Genomic DNA, 16,877 nt, shown 5'->3' on the forward strand with positions numbered 1-16,877 from the left:
AGGAACGAACTTTATTTTTAGGACTCACACGCTGCCCACTCGAACTCTCCAGGAACTCCCCCAGAGCTCCACTGGAACTTCGGGAACTTTGGGAGCACTCAACTGGAACTCAACCCGGGAACTCCACCCACGTGAACTCTCTAGGAACTCCCTGAGAGCTCAAATATAGCAGGCAGCAGGAACCGCTCCTTCTGGCAAAATGCCAGGCACCATCTTGACCTGGCAGTGGCTCTCAACATTTGACCAAATATCTGGGTGCCCATGATTGAGTCAATCTGACACATAAAATGTACCATCACAGGGAGTTCAGGGTAAATGTGCTTTATTTCTAAAACCTACTTTCAAGTGGGAAAAAATTACATATGTAATGGTAAATGTTAATATTTGGGTAACCTTGGTATCAGGGCAAAGGATATATAGAAATTACTTGTACTATTTTTAAACTTCAAATGCATGAACCTGATAATCATCCTGGATTACTTCCCTTCTCATAACCCATCCATTACCATAACTTGAGGGGTTTTCTCTCCTAATATATGTATTTGTGGTCACAATTTCTCTCCCTTTCCACCAGGACCAGCATTACCACTGCCCTGGTTCAAGTCATCATCATCTCTCATGTAGGCTGCTACAAGACCTTCCAAGTGATCTATGAGTGCCGCAGTCTGGCTGGGCACAAAATCACGAGCCACTCACAGCCTTGTAGATTCAAACAGCAATTCTTTATTCCCGAACTGTCACCACCACTCTACAAGCACGTTCTGGGGAAAATCCACACCTCCACCAGGCTCTGCATCCCAAAATACTCTCTCAATCCCTCGAGAACTCAATGGGAACTCAAGGAGCAGGCGGGCACCTGAGGCAGCAGGATACTCCTATTCCCAGCAGGGTCCACCTTAAACCTGGGACCGCCCTAAACCCGGATCTGCCCTGGTCCTTGAACAGGGTCACCTTACTCAAACATACATGCAATGTTACTGCAAATGACCTGGGTCCAAGGCAAGCCCATTTCCACAATGGAGAGTCCTCCTTCTAAGCAACATGGGGTAGGCTGACAAGGAAATTGCCATGTGTCATTCTTACTTAGCTATGGCTCTCAGCATATGAGCATCTTCCTTTACCTCCTTTACAATCCTTTCTCCACTCTCCAGTCAGTGATCTTTGCAAAATATGAATGTAAAGTCAATTAAATATAATGCATGATCCTTGATTGCATTATATTTAAATTAAACATTATAAAGGACACCATCTTAGTCGATTTGTATTGCTATGACAAAAATACCACAGATTGGGTAATTTATTAAGAAGAAAAATTTATTTTCTCACAGTTCTAGAGACAAGAGAAGTTCAAGACTAAGGTGCTATCTGGTTCACTATCTGGTAAGGCCAGTTCCTCATAGATGGCTTTATCTTGGTGTCTTTACTGGGCAGAAGGGAGAGAAGAAGTAAACTCGCCCCCTCCAGATCAACTGTCAGGCATCACTCTGTTTATGAGAGCCCTCAGGCCTAGTAGCCTCTTAAGGGCCCACTTATTAATACCACCAAAATCAAGACTACGTTTCTAGGGACTGGGGTTGTGGCCCAGGGGTGGAGCGCTCGCCTCCCATATGTGAGACCCTGGGTTCGATCCTCACCACCACATAAAAAAATAAATAAGTGAAACAAAAGTAGTGTCCAACAACAACTAAAAACTAAATATTAAAAAAAAAAAAAAGATTCAGTTCCTATGCAAATTTTGAAGGGACATATTGAAGCCACAGCAGACACAATTGAGGAAATTCTTTTAAAAAGAATTTAATCTTTATTTATTTGTTGTCGTTTATTTTTTTACTGTGATGCTGAGGATCGAACCCAGGACCTCCACCATCCTAGGCAAGGGTTCTCTCACTGAGCCATAACTCCAGCCCCTGACGATTGAGGAAATTTGACTATCAACTTTATACTAAATAATAGTGGGGCTTCACTTGTAGCTCGGTGGTAGAGTGCTTGCCTAGCATGTGTGAGCCACTGGGTTCGATCCTCAGCACCACGTAAAAATAAATAAAGGTATTCCATCTACAACTAAAAAATTAAAATAATAAATAATAATAGCATTATATGAATATTTAATCCCTTAAGTGGGGTCATGGTATTGTGGTTATGTGGGAAAGGCGATGCAGAGTGAGGATCAGTGTACATAGCAGTGGATTTAAAAAATTTTTTTATCTAACTTAAGTGACTCAGCAAAATAAAACATTTTATTTTATTAATATTATTCATCCACATATTTAAAGAAACACAAAGCAACTCTGGTAAAAGGTTATCAGTTCATCTAGGAAAAGGGTAGGTACATGGGCTCCTATTGCACAAGAAACCTTTCCTGAAAGTTTTTAAATTTTTTGAAAGGCCAGGGAAAATATATGGCACTATATAATCTAAATTTCTTGAGTGTGATTGGGTATTAAGGTTATGAAGAGAATATTCTTGTCCTCAGGAGATACAAATCCGAGTACTTAGGAGTGAAATATTATGCTATGGGCAACTTATTTTCAAATGGTACAGTCAGAAGAGTATGTAAGTATATTTTAAAAGTATACATCAGGTACTTAAATATGTAAATATACGTTTAAATATATGTATAAATCATGGGTCTAGTGAAAGGTGGAAGTATCACTTTGTACTCTTCATCTTTTCTGTGCGAATTGTTTCAAAATGAGAAGATTTAGCAGTATATAAACACATAATATTAGGGATACTAAATAAAAATTAAGTGTACCCCATGGGAAAAGCTCATCTTCTTACATATCTACTTAAAACTTGATGCGGCTCAGAGGTGGGGAGCCCCCGGTACCCCGGCCCCCCCAAAGGAAAAGCGCGCGAGCTTCCCGCCGCCTTAGCTGGGGCTCCACCGCGCGCCGCGGGGCGACCGGCCAGCGCTGCCCCCGGGCCACGGCCCCGCCCCGCGCCTCCCGCAGGGAGTGGGAGCCGGAGGCGGAGCGGGGAGGCCCAGAGGAGGCCCAGAGGAGCAGCCCCGCCCGGCCGCAGGGAGACGCGGAACTACAGGTCCCAGGAGCCCCCGGGCACCACGTGACGCCCGCCGGCCCGCAGCGCGCGGCGAGGACGCGGTCCGACGTCGCCGCAGAGGCTCGGCTGCAGGTAGCGAGGCCCCCCTGGGGCGCCGCGGGTGCCCGGGCCACCAGCTCCACCAAAGCCCGGGGTGCGGGTGGCCACCTCTGCAGCCTCTAGGCTCCTTCCCCGTCCCCGTAAGTGACGAGCGCGCCCTCGAGCCTCCGCTGCCGGTATCTAGCGGCCAGCTGCACGCGTCACACAGCTGGGGGCGGCGCGGGGGCCGCCGAGTCTGGGGTCCCGGCGCGCCCCCTGCGGGAGCCCGGGGCGGCTGTCGTGGGGAGGGCCGTGGGTCTTGGAGGCCGGAAGCTGGCCGGAGACTCGCCCCGGCGGCGGCCCTGCCCTCACTTCTCGCGTCTGCGTTTCCGTCCTAGCGGATGCCGATACCGAGTGGACACCGGTTCCAGCGCCTGGTCTCCATGGCCACCCGCGTCGGCTTGTCCCGCGGCAGCGCGGGACCCGGGGCCGTCGGTCCGGTCGAGGCAGCGATTCGTGCGAAGTTGGAGCAGGCCCTGAGCCCCGAGGTGCTAGAGCTGCGCAACGAGAGCGGCGGCCACGCCGTCCCGCCGGGCAGCGAGACGCACTTCCGCGTGGCCGTGGTGAGCTCGCGCTTCGAGGGACTGAGCGCCCTGCAGCGGTTCCGGCTGGTCCACGCGGCGCTGTCGGAGGAGCTGGCCGGGCCGGTCCACGCTCTGGCCATCCAGGCCCGGACCCCCGCCCAGTGGCGGGAGAACCCGCAGCTGGACACAAGCCCCCCCTGCCTGGGTGGGAGCAAGAAGAGCAAGAACACTCCCTGACACCAGCTAAGGGGGAGGACGGCATCCGAATGGGCGGATGGGGGTCAGCTAGTGAACCACGACCGCCTTGCCGTGGTCTTTAGGGGTGTCCCATCCCGTTGGCATACTCGCATTTCCCATAAAGAGAAGCCGAGGTCACACCAGTTAGCCCAGGAAGGACGGCCACCCGCCACGCGCTCCCGGTGTACTAAGGAAGGACTGCCTAGCTGTTGCCATTAGTGTTGACTTGCCAAGGAACTACACCAGTCCTAAGGGGTGGAAACTGCCCTGTGCATTAAAAGAGCAATTACCATATGACTGCATTGCTGTGTTCTTAGTGGCTATTGAATTGGTGCCACAGTTGGGTGTTTTGTATTGTTTGTTACTGGCGATTGAATCCAAGGTCACTGAGCCACATCCCCAGTCCTTTTTTTAAGTTTTGAGACAGGATGTTGCAAAGTGGCCAAGGCTGGCTTTGAACTTGTGGTCCTCTGCCTCAGCCTCCCCTTCCAGAGTCGCTGGGATTACAGGCCTGTGCTGCTTGCACCTGGCTGTTGTAGTTGTTCTTGAGAAAAATATATTTGTAGACTAGGGAAGTCAAAAAGGGATTCCTGGTGGAATTAAACCAGAAAAGAGAGGAAAGGTGTTTCAAGCAGGGGAAAGAACTTCAGCAAAGCGGTGGAGGTTGGACTGAGCAGTTATTAGTCAAGGCAGCGGTTATGGGCAGGAACACATTTGAATTTCATATTGGTGTAACGTTTGGCTTTTTAACAGCCTGTCAGTTTCCAAAAAGTGTTTGTGCTTATAAGAAAAAAAAAAAAAAACTTAAAAAACCACTAAAGTGGGGGGTGGGGGCAACTAGAGAATAATTACAGAAGACAGAAACCTTTATGTAGCCCTTTTGTATATGAGCCTTACCAATATTACATCATATTTCTGAGGGGAGCTCAAATAATATCTACATAAGCAACTTCCTTATAATCTCAGTGTGTAAATTATTAGAGAAAAAGTGTGGTTAACATGTATCTTGATAATTTCTGGCTAAAGAATTTTTAGGCTGGGACTGGGGTTGTGGCAGAGCACTTGCCTAGCATGCGTGAGACACTGGGTTTGATCCTCAGCACCACCTTAAGAAATAATAATTTTAAAAATACTGTGTTCGCCGATAACTAAAAAATAAATATTAAAAATTTTTTTAAAAAAGTTTTAGACTGCATCTGGTTGGGCAGTAGGAAGTCATTGAAGAATTTTGAGTATGGGCATACCAAAGAGCATTTGGAAACACGACTGATCTAGCAGTGACATCTGTGGGGGTTGGCATGGGAAACTGGAGGCAGAGATGGATCAGGAGTGGAGGTGGGAGCTTGACTTGGAGAGATCTGTGGGGATGGAAAATGGAGTCGTTGACCTGAGAGATACTATAAAATCAGAAAATGGTTTGATTAGAAAGGCAGTGGACTAGAGTGAGAGGGGAGTTTGAGATCAGTTGCAAGTAGTGCATTTCAGATTTCTTCATAGGGAAGAATTCCTAAGGAATCTTGTTCCAAATGTAAATTTGAGGCCTTCCCTGCCACCAAAAAAAAAAAAGGGGGGGGGGGTGATCCCACAAGTCAAGAAGAGAGTCTGGAATGTTTTCAAAGGCACACCAGAAGATTTGGAGGAATCATTCCTTGTTTTCAAACCCAGGAGAGTTGACAGGGCTCTCCAAGGTGGAAAGGTCGAGATGGGGAGTATGATACATCTTGTTATTCTGGCCTCCGGATTGGAGGGGGACGTGTTCTTCCACCACCATTTACCCTTCCAGGACTCTCAGAATGGACTTAGATGTAGGCAGAGGCAAAGAAGTCAACACAGCCATTTTGGATTTTGAGGATTTATTTCCTTTTATTTTTCACCAGTATTGTTCATTTTTCACATCAACAGAGATGGGTTTAGGGTTCCCCAGGAGAGCGAGGAAGATGGATGGGTCTCCTGGAGGGTATGGGAGGGGGCTACGTCCAGCAAGTGAGGGGGAGGGAAGAGGGCACACACTCGTACACTGGGCACTGGAGGAGAAGGCGATCCTTTGAGCACAGACACCAAAGAGTTAAACAGTCACCACCTGGTCGGTGTCACAAAATAGGAGAGTGACCGTAGGGTGAGGGCACCAGACGCAGCATGAGGAGGGTGAATTGGGATTTTCTTGTTGTTATTTTCACTTTTTCCTTTTAACTTTTTTTAAACATTTTACAAACAGCTAAAAACTACGACACATCACAGCTACGGTAGGGTGGGGGGAGGGCACCAAAGAAAGCAGCCGCACGTATCAGGGTGGACAGGGCAGCCTGACCTACAGAGGCTATTGTGTGGAGGGTGGGAAGGGGAAACTGAGGCTTCTGGTCCCCGCATGAGGGCCCCTCACTTGCTGCTGAGCCTCCCCCACTTCTAGAGAAGATGCCAAGAGGGCCCCGCTTCCTGCCCGGCCCCAGCGCCCTGTGCTTTTGGGTCTGCTGGACCACAGGCCTGTCTTCCTTTCCTGGCGGCCCCCCTGCCAGTGAGGGGACCCGCTGGGGATGGAGGGGAGGGCACTGTGCTCCTCCTACTCCAGGAGAGGCCAGGCTTGAGGGGACGGCAGCGACCGCCTCCCCAGGTGCCCTCAGGCCCCCTAGAATGCAGACTCATCCCCACGGCCCAGGTTCCTCCCGGGCCCAACAGAGACAAGATGAGGGGAGCCCTGCGGGAGGCAGGGTTGTGTGTGTGTCGTGGAAATTACCCTTAGCTTATATTTTAGGACAGGAGAGTGACACCCCACCCCTTGGCACATACACACACACACATAAGTGTACACACATATTCACACACAGTCTAAGCTGCCTCAGAACTTAATATATAAATAAATAAGAATCAGAAAGTAATTTCCATAAAATTCAGGCTTCAGGTTTACAGCCCAAATTGAGGGAAAAGTGGGGGCCAGAGGGCTGAGTTTATTGCTTCTCCCCAGCATCCATTGGGAGGAGTGAGAGGGCACACTCGGCCCTCGGACCCCAAGTTCTTTTGGTCCATGATCTACACCCAAGCCTCAGCCCCCGACATAACTGCATGCCCGTGATTTCACAAGGGCCTAGGCTGGGGGGACGAGGGGAGGGGAGGGCAGCAGGGGCCCCTCACTCACACTGGGGAGAGGAGAGGGGCTCAGCCTTCTCTTGTGCAAAGTCAAGGGTGGTAGGTGAGGAGTAGTGCTTCACCCCCAAACTGGGCGAAGAGCCTTCCCTGCAGTCCCTGCCCTCGGGGATCACACACATGCACACGCGCGCACACACAGCTAAGACACACAGGGAACTGGGAGCAAGGTTCCGGGGTCCAGGATGGCAGGTCAGGGAGGAGGAAGAAGGGAGTTGTTGGTCTCACAGTGTGCCTGCCACCCCCAAAGCCCCAGAGGCGCCTCACTGCAGTACCTGCCCCCGGGTCTCGGGCAGCTTCAGGGCCAGAGAGCTGCCGAGGGCGAGGGCGGCCGAGGCGAAGAGGATGGGGGCAGCCTTGGTGATCCCCACAAAGGAGGTGAAGATGCTGATCCCCAGCACGGCGGCCAGCTTGCACAGGGCATTCAGGAAGCCAAAGGCCGTGGTCCTGCCCAGGAGCCCCAGTGCCACGGAGGGCAGGGCCCAGCAGTGAGGCAGGGAAGAGCGGGCGGGCAGAGAGATGAAGTGGAGGAAGATGGCAGGCAGTGCGCAAGAGGGAGAAGGAAGGATGGTGAGGCAGGAGAGGGAGGGGACAAGGAGGGAAAGAGATCAAAAAAACGAGGTTAATATTCAAGACCACCAGGAGCAGATACAAAAGCTACCAGCTGGGTAGGTTGTTTGTTTTTTGGTACTGGGGGTTAAACCCAGAAGTACTTTACCACTGAGCCACGTTCCCAGTCCTTTTTGATTTTTTATTTTGAGGCAGGGTCTCACTAAATTGCTTAGGGCCTTGCTTAGTTACTGAGGTTGGCCTCAAACTTGTGATCCTCCTGCCTCAGCCTCCCGAGTCACTGAGATTACAGGCATGCGCCACCATGCCCAGCCAAAAGCTACCAGCCCTTAGAAGAGTAATTCAACGGGGAACGTGTATCCTCCCACCCCTCAAGGTGTTTTTCCTAGTCTGTCCTCTTCTTCCCACCACTTCTCACCTGCTCTCTGGGCCCTAAGCCTACTGCCCTGCCCCCACCACACTCCAGCTACCTCTTGTCCGAAGGGTAGAGTTCAACGGTCAACACGTCCAGCGCGTTCCAGGATGCAATGCTGACCCCCCCAAAAAGGCAGAGCAGAGCAATCATGGCCGACTCACTGTTCCCAAAAGACAGGAAGAAGCAGGAGATACAGGACATCACACTGGAGCCAGCTGGAACCAGGAGAGAAAGCGAATGAGCCTGGCTGCAATGCCATCGGTCGGTGCCATCGACAGCTCTGAGGCCGCCCAGAAGAGACTCTTCCCAAGGCAGCCAAAGGGAGGGCTTCTCACCTGTCCCCAGCGTCCCTGTCATTATCTGTTTATCAACAGCATCACTAGCCCTCATGGTTCAGTGCCGACTGTGGGCCAAGCTGCCTGACGCTGGTTGACATGCATCAGTCTAATACATCAACACCAGGAGGCAGGTCCGGGTGTCACTCCCCTGTTGCACACGACAGCCAGGCTCCACGAGGCCACCTGCCTAGGTGGCAGTGCAGCTGAGACTCCTACTCCTAACCTCACAGCCTGTGCCCTATCTGTCCTTGGTACTCTGCCTGCCTCCTGTATCCCCGAGAAGCTTCTGGGTCAGGCCCGTCCCATTCCTGCAGCAGCCCCTGGAGCGCAAATGTGAGAGAGAAGTCCTCTGGCCAGTCTCTCCAGAGAACCGGAGGAGAGGCTGACGACACTCCCCCAGCCCCTGACTCCCCAACACGCTCTGACCTAGACCGCCACCACGCGCCTCTGCCCTTACCGAGCATCCTGAGCCTGCCAATCTTGTCCATGAGCAGGGCAGACACGATGTTTCCAGGAAGCACTGCCAGGGTCCCAAGGAAGCTGACAAAGTACACCATGTAGGCACCTTCTCCTGTCCCTGACACGTCCAGTGGGCAGCCCTCCTTGTTGTGCAGGAATGTGCTGTTTACCAGACGGCTGTTCACAAACTTGTACTCAAACAGGTCTGCAGAGGAAGGCCAAGACAAGGCAGGCGGTCACGCCATGGGAGACAGAGGCTGCTGCTGCTCCTGGCACAGAGCTCCGTGGTTTTGTGGGGTTTCGCAGGAGGGGGCTCTCAAAATTTGTCCAGACACTCATAGCAAAACAGTGAATGACATCACCCTGGGAACTAGGAATTGGTATGAAAGATAATGACCATAACCAAACAGTGACTGTTTCCAAGGTTCCCATTACTACCCTGATTCTTGTTTGTTCTTTGTGTTCCCCTGAGCCGACTAGGAGCGATCACACTACCTAGGTCTACAAATCTTTTTCTAGGGAAAAAAACAGACGGTCAGACCGTAGTAGCTGAAGAACCAAAAATCCTATCTACTATTTTCTTTCTGCAAGGTGGGAAAAGTCCACCCAATGCTCCGTGTAGAAGGTGTGATACCTCAATCTAGCTCACAAGGACGGCACTTCATGTGCATACAGTTTGAGAATCGCTGTTAAAGAAGTACATGAATATAATGATTCCCAATATTTTTCCCTATCAAACATCCTTTTTTATTGCTTGGCTTTTTTCCGGGGATCCTGTTTTGAACTATTTTTGCCTTCTTCAAAAGTAGCCAGGTGCGGTGGCACACGTCTGTAATCCCAGAGGCTCAGGAGACTGAGGTAGGAAGACCACCAATTTAAAGCCTCAACAACTTAGCCAGACCCCGTCTCTAAATGAAATATTAAAAGGGGTTGGGGATGAGGTTCAGTGGTTAATTTATATACACTGGTGGGCATTGTGGCACATGCCTGTAATCTCAGCAACTCAGGTGGCTGAGGTAGGAGGATTGAAAATTCAAAGCCAGCCTCAGCAATTTAGCAAGACCCTCAGCAACTTACTGAGAGCCTGTCTCAAAAGAAAAAAATAAAAAGGACTGGTTATGTGGTAAAGGACACCAGTACTGAAAAATATATATTTAATACACTGGATTATTATAATTCCAGCCAAAAGCAAAGGAACTTGATATCTTTGTCAGATATTCTATCACAGAAAAATGTCCAATACTCTTTGGATTTTCCAGATTATTGGTGGTAGCCACGAAGCTCCCATGCCAGCTTCCCCCCCGGGCTCCTGAGGGCTTCCGGTTGAACACTAGTGAGTAAGGTTCACTGTCCTGTGTCCAGGTGGCCACCCACCAGCTCTCCACCTTACCAGTGTTGTAGAACACGGTGCTGATGAATGTGCAGTTTCGGAAGAACGTGTTGCTGGATGTGACATCCTCAAAGTAACACTCTTCAAAGAGTGAATCCTCAAAGGACACCGACTTCAGACGCAGCCCGATGAACCTGCAAGACCAGGACAGTGAGACATTCCCTCACCCCATCCTCGGCTCTTCCTCCAAGACTTCCTTAGTGAGGTAATGGGCAGCCCCCACTAAAGAGAACTAGGTATTTGCCCCAGACCACCCTGTCTTGAACTCCCAGATTCATCAGAGACAAGGGGTAGAAGGGACAGGGGAGGAGGGAAGTCTAAGGTCCCCACATACTTGTCATTGAAGTACTGCCCCCCTCGGTGGATCTGATTCTCCAGCGTGAAGTTAAAAGTCACATGCTCTACACGCTCCCCAGGGAACACTTTGGTGCGGGCCGCGTAGTCCACAGCCTGAAGATGTCGGATCATGTCAGGAAACCAGACGGTCAGACCGTAGTAGCTGAAGAACCAAGGGTAGGGATCAGGACAGATTAGACGTCAGAGCCAGGCCGTGCCGACTGAGGGAGAAACAGAGCTGGCCTTTATCAGGACCGTGTTCACCCCAGCCCCGACTCACATCCCTCCCCTCCCAATCACGTGCTTCTGGGGCTCTGTGGTCTTGTGTGCAACCCACGGGACTTCTTACCCACCTCAAGTGTTTGCTCTTCCCTCGGCCAAAACACTCTCCCAATCCCCACCCTCAGCCTAACTCCCATCCATTCTTTATATATATATATATATATTAGTCGTAGATGGACACAATACCTTTATTTTATTTATCTATTTTATGTGGTGCTGAGGATTGAACCCAGGGCCTCACACGTGCTAGGCGAGTGCTCTACCGCTGAGCCACAACACCAGCCCCCCTCCCATCCCTTCTTTAGGATTTAGATTCCTACTCTGATGTCCCAAGTGTTCCCACAATGCCACCATCACACTGCTCTGTCTAGCTCTGACAGAATGTCAACTCCATGAGGACTGGGCACATCTACTTCAGTCCAGCACAGCACCTGCACGAAACAGGAACTTAATTCTGCTCATCCTACAATATGTTTGTTGAATGAATGAATGAAGTAGAGAAATCGGATGGCGCGTCGGGGGATGGGAACAACACCTTCCCTCGTTATTTGTCCCCTGCATTTCCATTTCCCCACCTCTCTCCCAGTCCATGCACCACGACAACCACACATGGCACATGCCCACTCACTCCTTACCTGAATGACATGGTGAACCATACACCCATCATCATCAGAGTAATACGTCGGTATTCTGGGCCGAAACAAGAGAGAAAATTCCCCCAAACCTACCAGGGACAGAGCAAGAGCAGAAGGTGGCTGCACTAACTTCCAGCATATACAGACCCCGTTGTTCCGCCCTACCACCTCGCTCCAGTTCATGTTCACCCTCTCACACAGGCTCAAGCCCCGCCTTCCTCTCCACTCCCTCCCTCCCTGTCCCTCTCCACCATCCCATCCCCAATTACCTGCCCCCCCAGGCTCAGGGCCCGGACCCCCCAGCGCTGGTACCAGGTCCCTGTGTCCGACTGAATCTCAATCAATTCATCCTCCTGATGAATCGTCTTAATGTGGGTCACCTGGAGTCAAAAGAAGGGACAAACAGTCGGACACTCTATTTCCCAAACCTGTCCAAGTGCCTCAGTTTCCCTGCGGTAGTAAAATGGGAGACAGAAAGTGGCTATGACACCCGAGAATGTCACCAAGGTAGAACGTGGTTGGAGAGGTCTAGGAAAGTGGACAGAAAGGGGCCAAGCAGGGGCGGAGGCTGCGAGGGCTTGGGGGACTGCTGGGGGGGCTTACTGAGAAGACCCGCTCCGGGTGCCCCTTGGCCCGCATGTTGGTGTCATGGACCTGCTTCAGCACCATCCAGGCTTCGTCATGCTTCCCGTTCTAGAGCCGTAAACATGAGCCCAGCGTCCAGGTCAGCCCCCTGACTCAGGGCTGCAGATCCCTGCCCCAATCTAAAGACGGCCACCCCCAAACAGAACTTAAATTCCGGCCCATGGGCATGCATCACCCCAAGCTGGAGCCAGCAAGACACAATCAGCCTTGGGCAAGAGTGTAGGGGACAAATGCAAGCACAGGTCCTAGGGACTCCCTGGAACATGGAAAGAGACAAGGGAGATAATGAGCAAGTGTGTAGTTAGAAAAGGCAGCACCTGACCCTGCGGGACCCAGGTGTTGTCCGAGGGGGAAGAAGGGTAGGAACGTGCGCTATAAAGCCAGGGCCAGGGCCAGAGCTCCTGACTGCAAAATCTGAAGCCACACATGGTTGGACGGATTCCCTGTTTCTCCACCCACAGAATCCCTCTGGAGAGACATGCCAAGGCAAAGGAAGCAAGATACGTCCCCAGAGTGCGGATCCTTGAGGAAGGAAAACAGTCACACGGAGCACAGAAATCCCACGTGAGAGTTTAAACCGGGGGCCCTTGTTGCCCCCCGCCCCACCCCTCACCCAGCACAGCCCCGTTCACCTCCAGGAAGAAGCGGGGGCTCTCGGGCTGCGTGGTCAGAGCCCCAATGGCAAACACAGACGGGAAGGCGCAGACGAGCACGAAGACCCTCCAGCTGTGAAACTGGTAAGCAGAGCCCATCTGAAAACTCCATCCTGGCAGAGACGGGGTCATGGCATCAGCAGGGAGGTCAGAGGCCGGGGAGGGGGGCCTCCCACCACAGGGGAGTCCAGGGCTGCCTCTAGGGCTCCTACCGTAGTGGGGAATGATGGCCCAGGCCATGGCAGCCGCGTACACTCCGCCAATCATCCAAAACATGCAGAGCCAGCTCAAGTGCTCCCCACGTTTCTCCTGGGCCAGGAACTCCGAAAAATAGGAGAAGACAATGGGGATGGACCCCCCAATCCTGGACAGCATTTTGAGAATTTAGCATCAAAAAATGGCCATATTCCCTATTCCCGGCCACGTGCTCTGGAGCCCCAAACTCCTTTCACTCTAGGCATTTTTTCAGCGATTCCATCTCACACATAATGCCCCACAATACCCTGTCACCACCAGCCACCAAGCACACATTGTTGGGACAGTGGGAAACAGACAGGTAGGCCTCAGAGTAAGGGAAGGAACAAACTTTGACTCTTGATGGTGACTCCCGAGCTGGGAGGGAGGGAAGACAACTGCAGACAAGGGGAGTCTCCAGAGGGAAAAATGGACCAAGAGGAGTCTGGGGGCAGGTGTTGGGGGACCAAGCCCAAAGGGGCCTGAAGACAAGGCCGTGGGGTCTCCTGGTGGCTGGGGAAGTGCAGTAGGGCTAGGACAGGCGTCAGACGCTTAGAGATGCCGATGACCGCAGGTCTGTGGCCAGATGCAGGAGGTCTGTAATAACTCTAGGGTCACGAGGACACAGGGTTGAGACTGAGGCCCAGAAGGAGAACTAGGAGTGGGACGGAGGGCCCCGGAGTGGACCAGACTCGGGGTCAGCACGCTGGACGGCAGCACACAGGGGGGCCAGCTGAAGACAATCAGGGCGGAGAGGAACTCATTCCATCCACACACACCTAAGACCTGGCTGATGGGCCTGCCACTGCCAGGCCTCAAGATTAACAGTGACCACAGCAGAGTCCTGTCCTCAGGATGCGGACACTCACCCAACCCCAGAGAGGAGACGGCAGAAGAGGAAAGTGCCATAACCCTGGACGAAGGAGGAGAAGAAGGCGAAGACACTGTTGACCGAGAGGGAGATGAGCAGACACTGTCTCCGACCCAGCCGGTCAGCCAGACCTCCCCAGAAGAAGGCGCCCACCATCATGCCCAGGTAGACGATGAGGCCTGGGGCCGGGAGGAAAACCACAGAAGGGGAGTGAGCAGACACACCTCGATTCCACCCTTCCCTGAGCACTAGGGGACTGAAACTGCAGCAGGACACACCCAGGACCTGAAGAACTTCTAGAAGCTAAGTCGACCCAGAGACCAGAGCGTGCGAGAGAAGATGGATTGTGTGAGCCAAGAGGGAAGGTCATCTCCGCAGACCAGTGGTTCAAAGGCAGGAATGCAACAGGCGGAAACCCCGAGCTCTACTCTTCTTCTCTCTCATTTCCGTCTGTCTGTCTGTCTGTCTCTGTCTCTGTCTCTCTCTCTCTCTCTCTCTCTCTCTCTCTCACACACACACACACACACACACACACATCCTGGCTCAACTAGATGAAAGAATGAATCTGCCTATATCCCCAGATCCCCCAGGTGTGTGTGTGGGGGGGTGTTCTTCCTACCCTCCCTGCTTTGATGCCCTTGAAACATCAGAAGGTCTCTCTTGTTTCTTGGGAATGGGACTTTGATCCCTTTAATCTTCCCAGGAAATCCTACACACAAAACCCATTCTTTATTCCTTCTAGTCTCAATACTTCTGGTCCTAAAACTCCCCAGATTATTGCTTCCTTCATAAAATCAGTCATTATTGATCTTAAAAATCAAATATTCCAAACTTTGCACTTTAACCATACCCAAACCAAACCCCAGGGAGAAGAGACCTGTCCAAGGCACAGCAAGACCTAGATCCTTTCTTGGTCAGTCTAAGGGGTTTCCCTCTTCAAGGTGCCCATCAGGAAAGGCCATCAGAGACTACTCACGGCCCTGGACACTCCCAAGTCTGAGTGAGAGATGCGGGAGTCCCTACCCCACCACCCCAAACTGACCCTCCGCACTTGGACCAGGGAGTTTGAATACTGCTTCTGGTTCCCCAGTCAGGGGATGAGAGCAGGATAACAGGAGGAAAGGATGAGAAGAAAAGGTGAAGCAGCGGCCATCCTACCATCGCCACCCATGGGCCCAAGCCCTCTCCCGGCTGCCTTCCCAAGCCCCTCTGTCACACACGACTTTACTGTCCCAACCCCAACAAGAGGGTGTGTGTGAGGGACGGTGTGTGGAGGCTCCCGGGCCCTCGGAGTACTCCTTGGAAGCAGGACTTCTAGGGATCCAGTGGGAAGGAGGGAGCATTCCCAGACAGAGATGGGCGGGAGAGGGTTCCTGTCCCGCTGTGCCTTACCCAGCATGCCCTTGTTGGAGTCAGACAGGCACATGTCCTTCTCAGCACTGGGCAGCACAAAGCCCACCACAAAGACCTCGACGCCATCAGCCATCAGTGCCAGACCAAGCACAAAATAGAGTGTCCACTGGAAGCGGCCATGGCCACACTCCCGTAGGATGGCTTCGTATTGCTGGGACAGTTCTTCTCGTTCTTTCCGCCGCTGTGCCTCCCCCCGGCCAGGAGGGCCCTCCCCATCGCTCAAGCCCCCTCTCACTCCGGCCAGGGGTGCCCCATCTGCCATCCTCTCTCCTTTGCCCCCCGACTCTGCCCGGGGGATGCCCTGATATTCGCCTTCGTAGATCTCATCCTCCTCGTCGTGGCCTTCGGTGGCGTCGCTAGAGGCACCGCCCTCCTCCTCGTCCTGGGCCCCTTCTCCACGGTAATAGCCGTCGGCAGGGGCAGGGTAGTCGTCGTCGTCCTCCTCCTCCTCGAAGCGGGAATAGGACCTTCGGGAGTATTCATCCTGGACCCTGTCCAGGCCCTTCACCACCTTTTTGGCCGCATGCTTCTTGACCTCCTTGGCGATGTCTTTGGCCCCTCGGATGAAAGCTGCCCGGTCTCGGAAGCCTTCTTCCATGACGGGGCTTTGGGGTGCTGCACCGGGTCTGCCTCACTCTGCTGCTTTTTCAGAATCTTGCTCAAGGATTTGTGAGTCCAGAAGACCCCCCCTCCCCTGCCCGTTACTTAGAGCACGTAGGGTCCTGTATCTTTGGGCTTGAAATAAAAGAAAATAGGGCCTGGCCCGGGAGTGTCTAGGAGGGAAAAGGGAGACCCTGATCTGCACTCAGTTCAGGCAGGTGAGTGGGGAAGGGGGTAGGGTGCAGGAGGGGCCAGCCTGGTGGGGCGGAGCTGGACGGCCAGGTAACTGCTTCTCCTCCAGGAAGCTCTGGAGACCTAGACAAAGGAAGAGATAAAAAGGAGGTGGTGAGTCCCAGGGTGGTACAGAGGGCCAATACAGAGCCCCTCTCAACCCAGAACCCCATCTGGACCCTGTGGAGCAGAGACCTTCTCCTTCCTTGAAGCCACCGCTCAGTACCCGGGAGGAGATGGCTGTGATCTTTGAGCCTGGAGGGCAGGCCCATGGGATCTGCTCCAGTCACCTACCCTGAGCCCTTCTCCACCGGCCTCACGTTAAGTTCAGAGCCCTTATTTCATCCCCAATCTGCAAAGATAAACCAGAATTCCCTTCTCTAGCCTGGTCTGGGGCTCCTGCTGAGGGCGGAGCTTGAGGAGGACGGTAGGGAGACCCAGGCTCCAACCTGTTGCCTTCAGTGCCCTGATGGCATCTGAAGGTGGGCACAGCTCTTCCCTCAGGCCCCATGTTCACAGGCCTCCTGAGGAGAGGGTTCTCCCAACATTGCTTAGCGGGTAAAAGCTCAGCTTCCAGAGTCAGATGAACATGGGTTTGACTTTCTGCTTCAGTGTTTACTAGCTAAGTGAGTCAGCCATGTTTCAAATATCCAAGCCTCAGTTTCCGCTTACCTAAAAATGGGAAAGTAAGGATTAAATGACATAATGCATGTAAGTTCCTTGTCATGGTACCAGGCACATAAAAAGTAATGAATAAATACTAGC

General features: G+C 52.4%; 2 protein-coding genes across 3 annotated transcripts; one reads left to right on the forward strand and one right to left on the reverse strand.

Moving 5' to 3' along the window:
• The first annotated feature begins 3,055 nt into the window (after positions 1-3,055).
• Bola1 (bolA family member 1) lies at positions 3,056-4,196 on the forward strand. 2 transcript variants are annotated; one of them, XM_076861536.1, is made up of 2 exons: positions 3,056-3,135; positions 3,480-4,196. In XM_076861536.1, the coding sequence occupies exon 2, from the start codon at positions 3,483-3,485 to the stop codon at positions 3,900-3,902; it is 420 nt and encodes a 139-aa protein (XP_076717651.1). In that variant the 5' UTR covers positions 3,056-3,135; positions 3,480-3,482; the 3' UTR covers positions 3,903-4,196. The 2 variants fall into 2 exon arrangements, with proteins under 2 accessions (XP_076717651.1, XP_076717650.1); XM_076861535.1 differs by having other exon boundaries at positions 3,071-3,242.
• Positions 4,197-7,249: 3,053 nt separating this feature from the next.
• Positions 7,250-15,879, reverse strand: Sv2a (synaptic vesicle glycoprotein 2A). Its single transcript, XM_076861745.1, has 12 exons — positions 15,261-15,879; positions 13,867-14,047; positions 12,976-13,127; positions 12,743-12,876; positions 12,069-12,158; positions 11,735-11,845; positions 11,466-11,554; positions 10,547-10,711; positions 10,213-10,346; positions 8,821-9,027; positions 8,081-8,240; positions 7,250-7,487 (listed from the first exon to the last, which is right to left on the reverse strand). The coding sequence occupies exons 1-12, from the start codon at positions 15,877-15,879 to the stop codon at positions 7,304-7,306; spliced, it is 2,226 nt and encodes a 741-aa protein (XP_076717860.1). The 3' UTR covers positions 7,250-7,303.
• Positions 15,880-16,877: the final 998 nt, after the last annotated feature.

The sequence above is a fragment of the Callospermophilus lateralis genome, chromosome 7 (genome assembly GCF_048772815.1).
Source record: "Callospermophilus lateralis isolate mCalLat2 chromosome 7, mCalLat2.hap1, whole genome shotgun sequence".
Classification (NCBI taxonomy): domain Eukaryota; kingdom Metazoa; phylum Chordata; class Mammalia; order Rodentia; family Sciuridae; genus Callospermophilus; species Callospermophilus lateralis.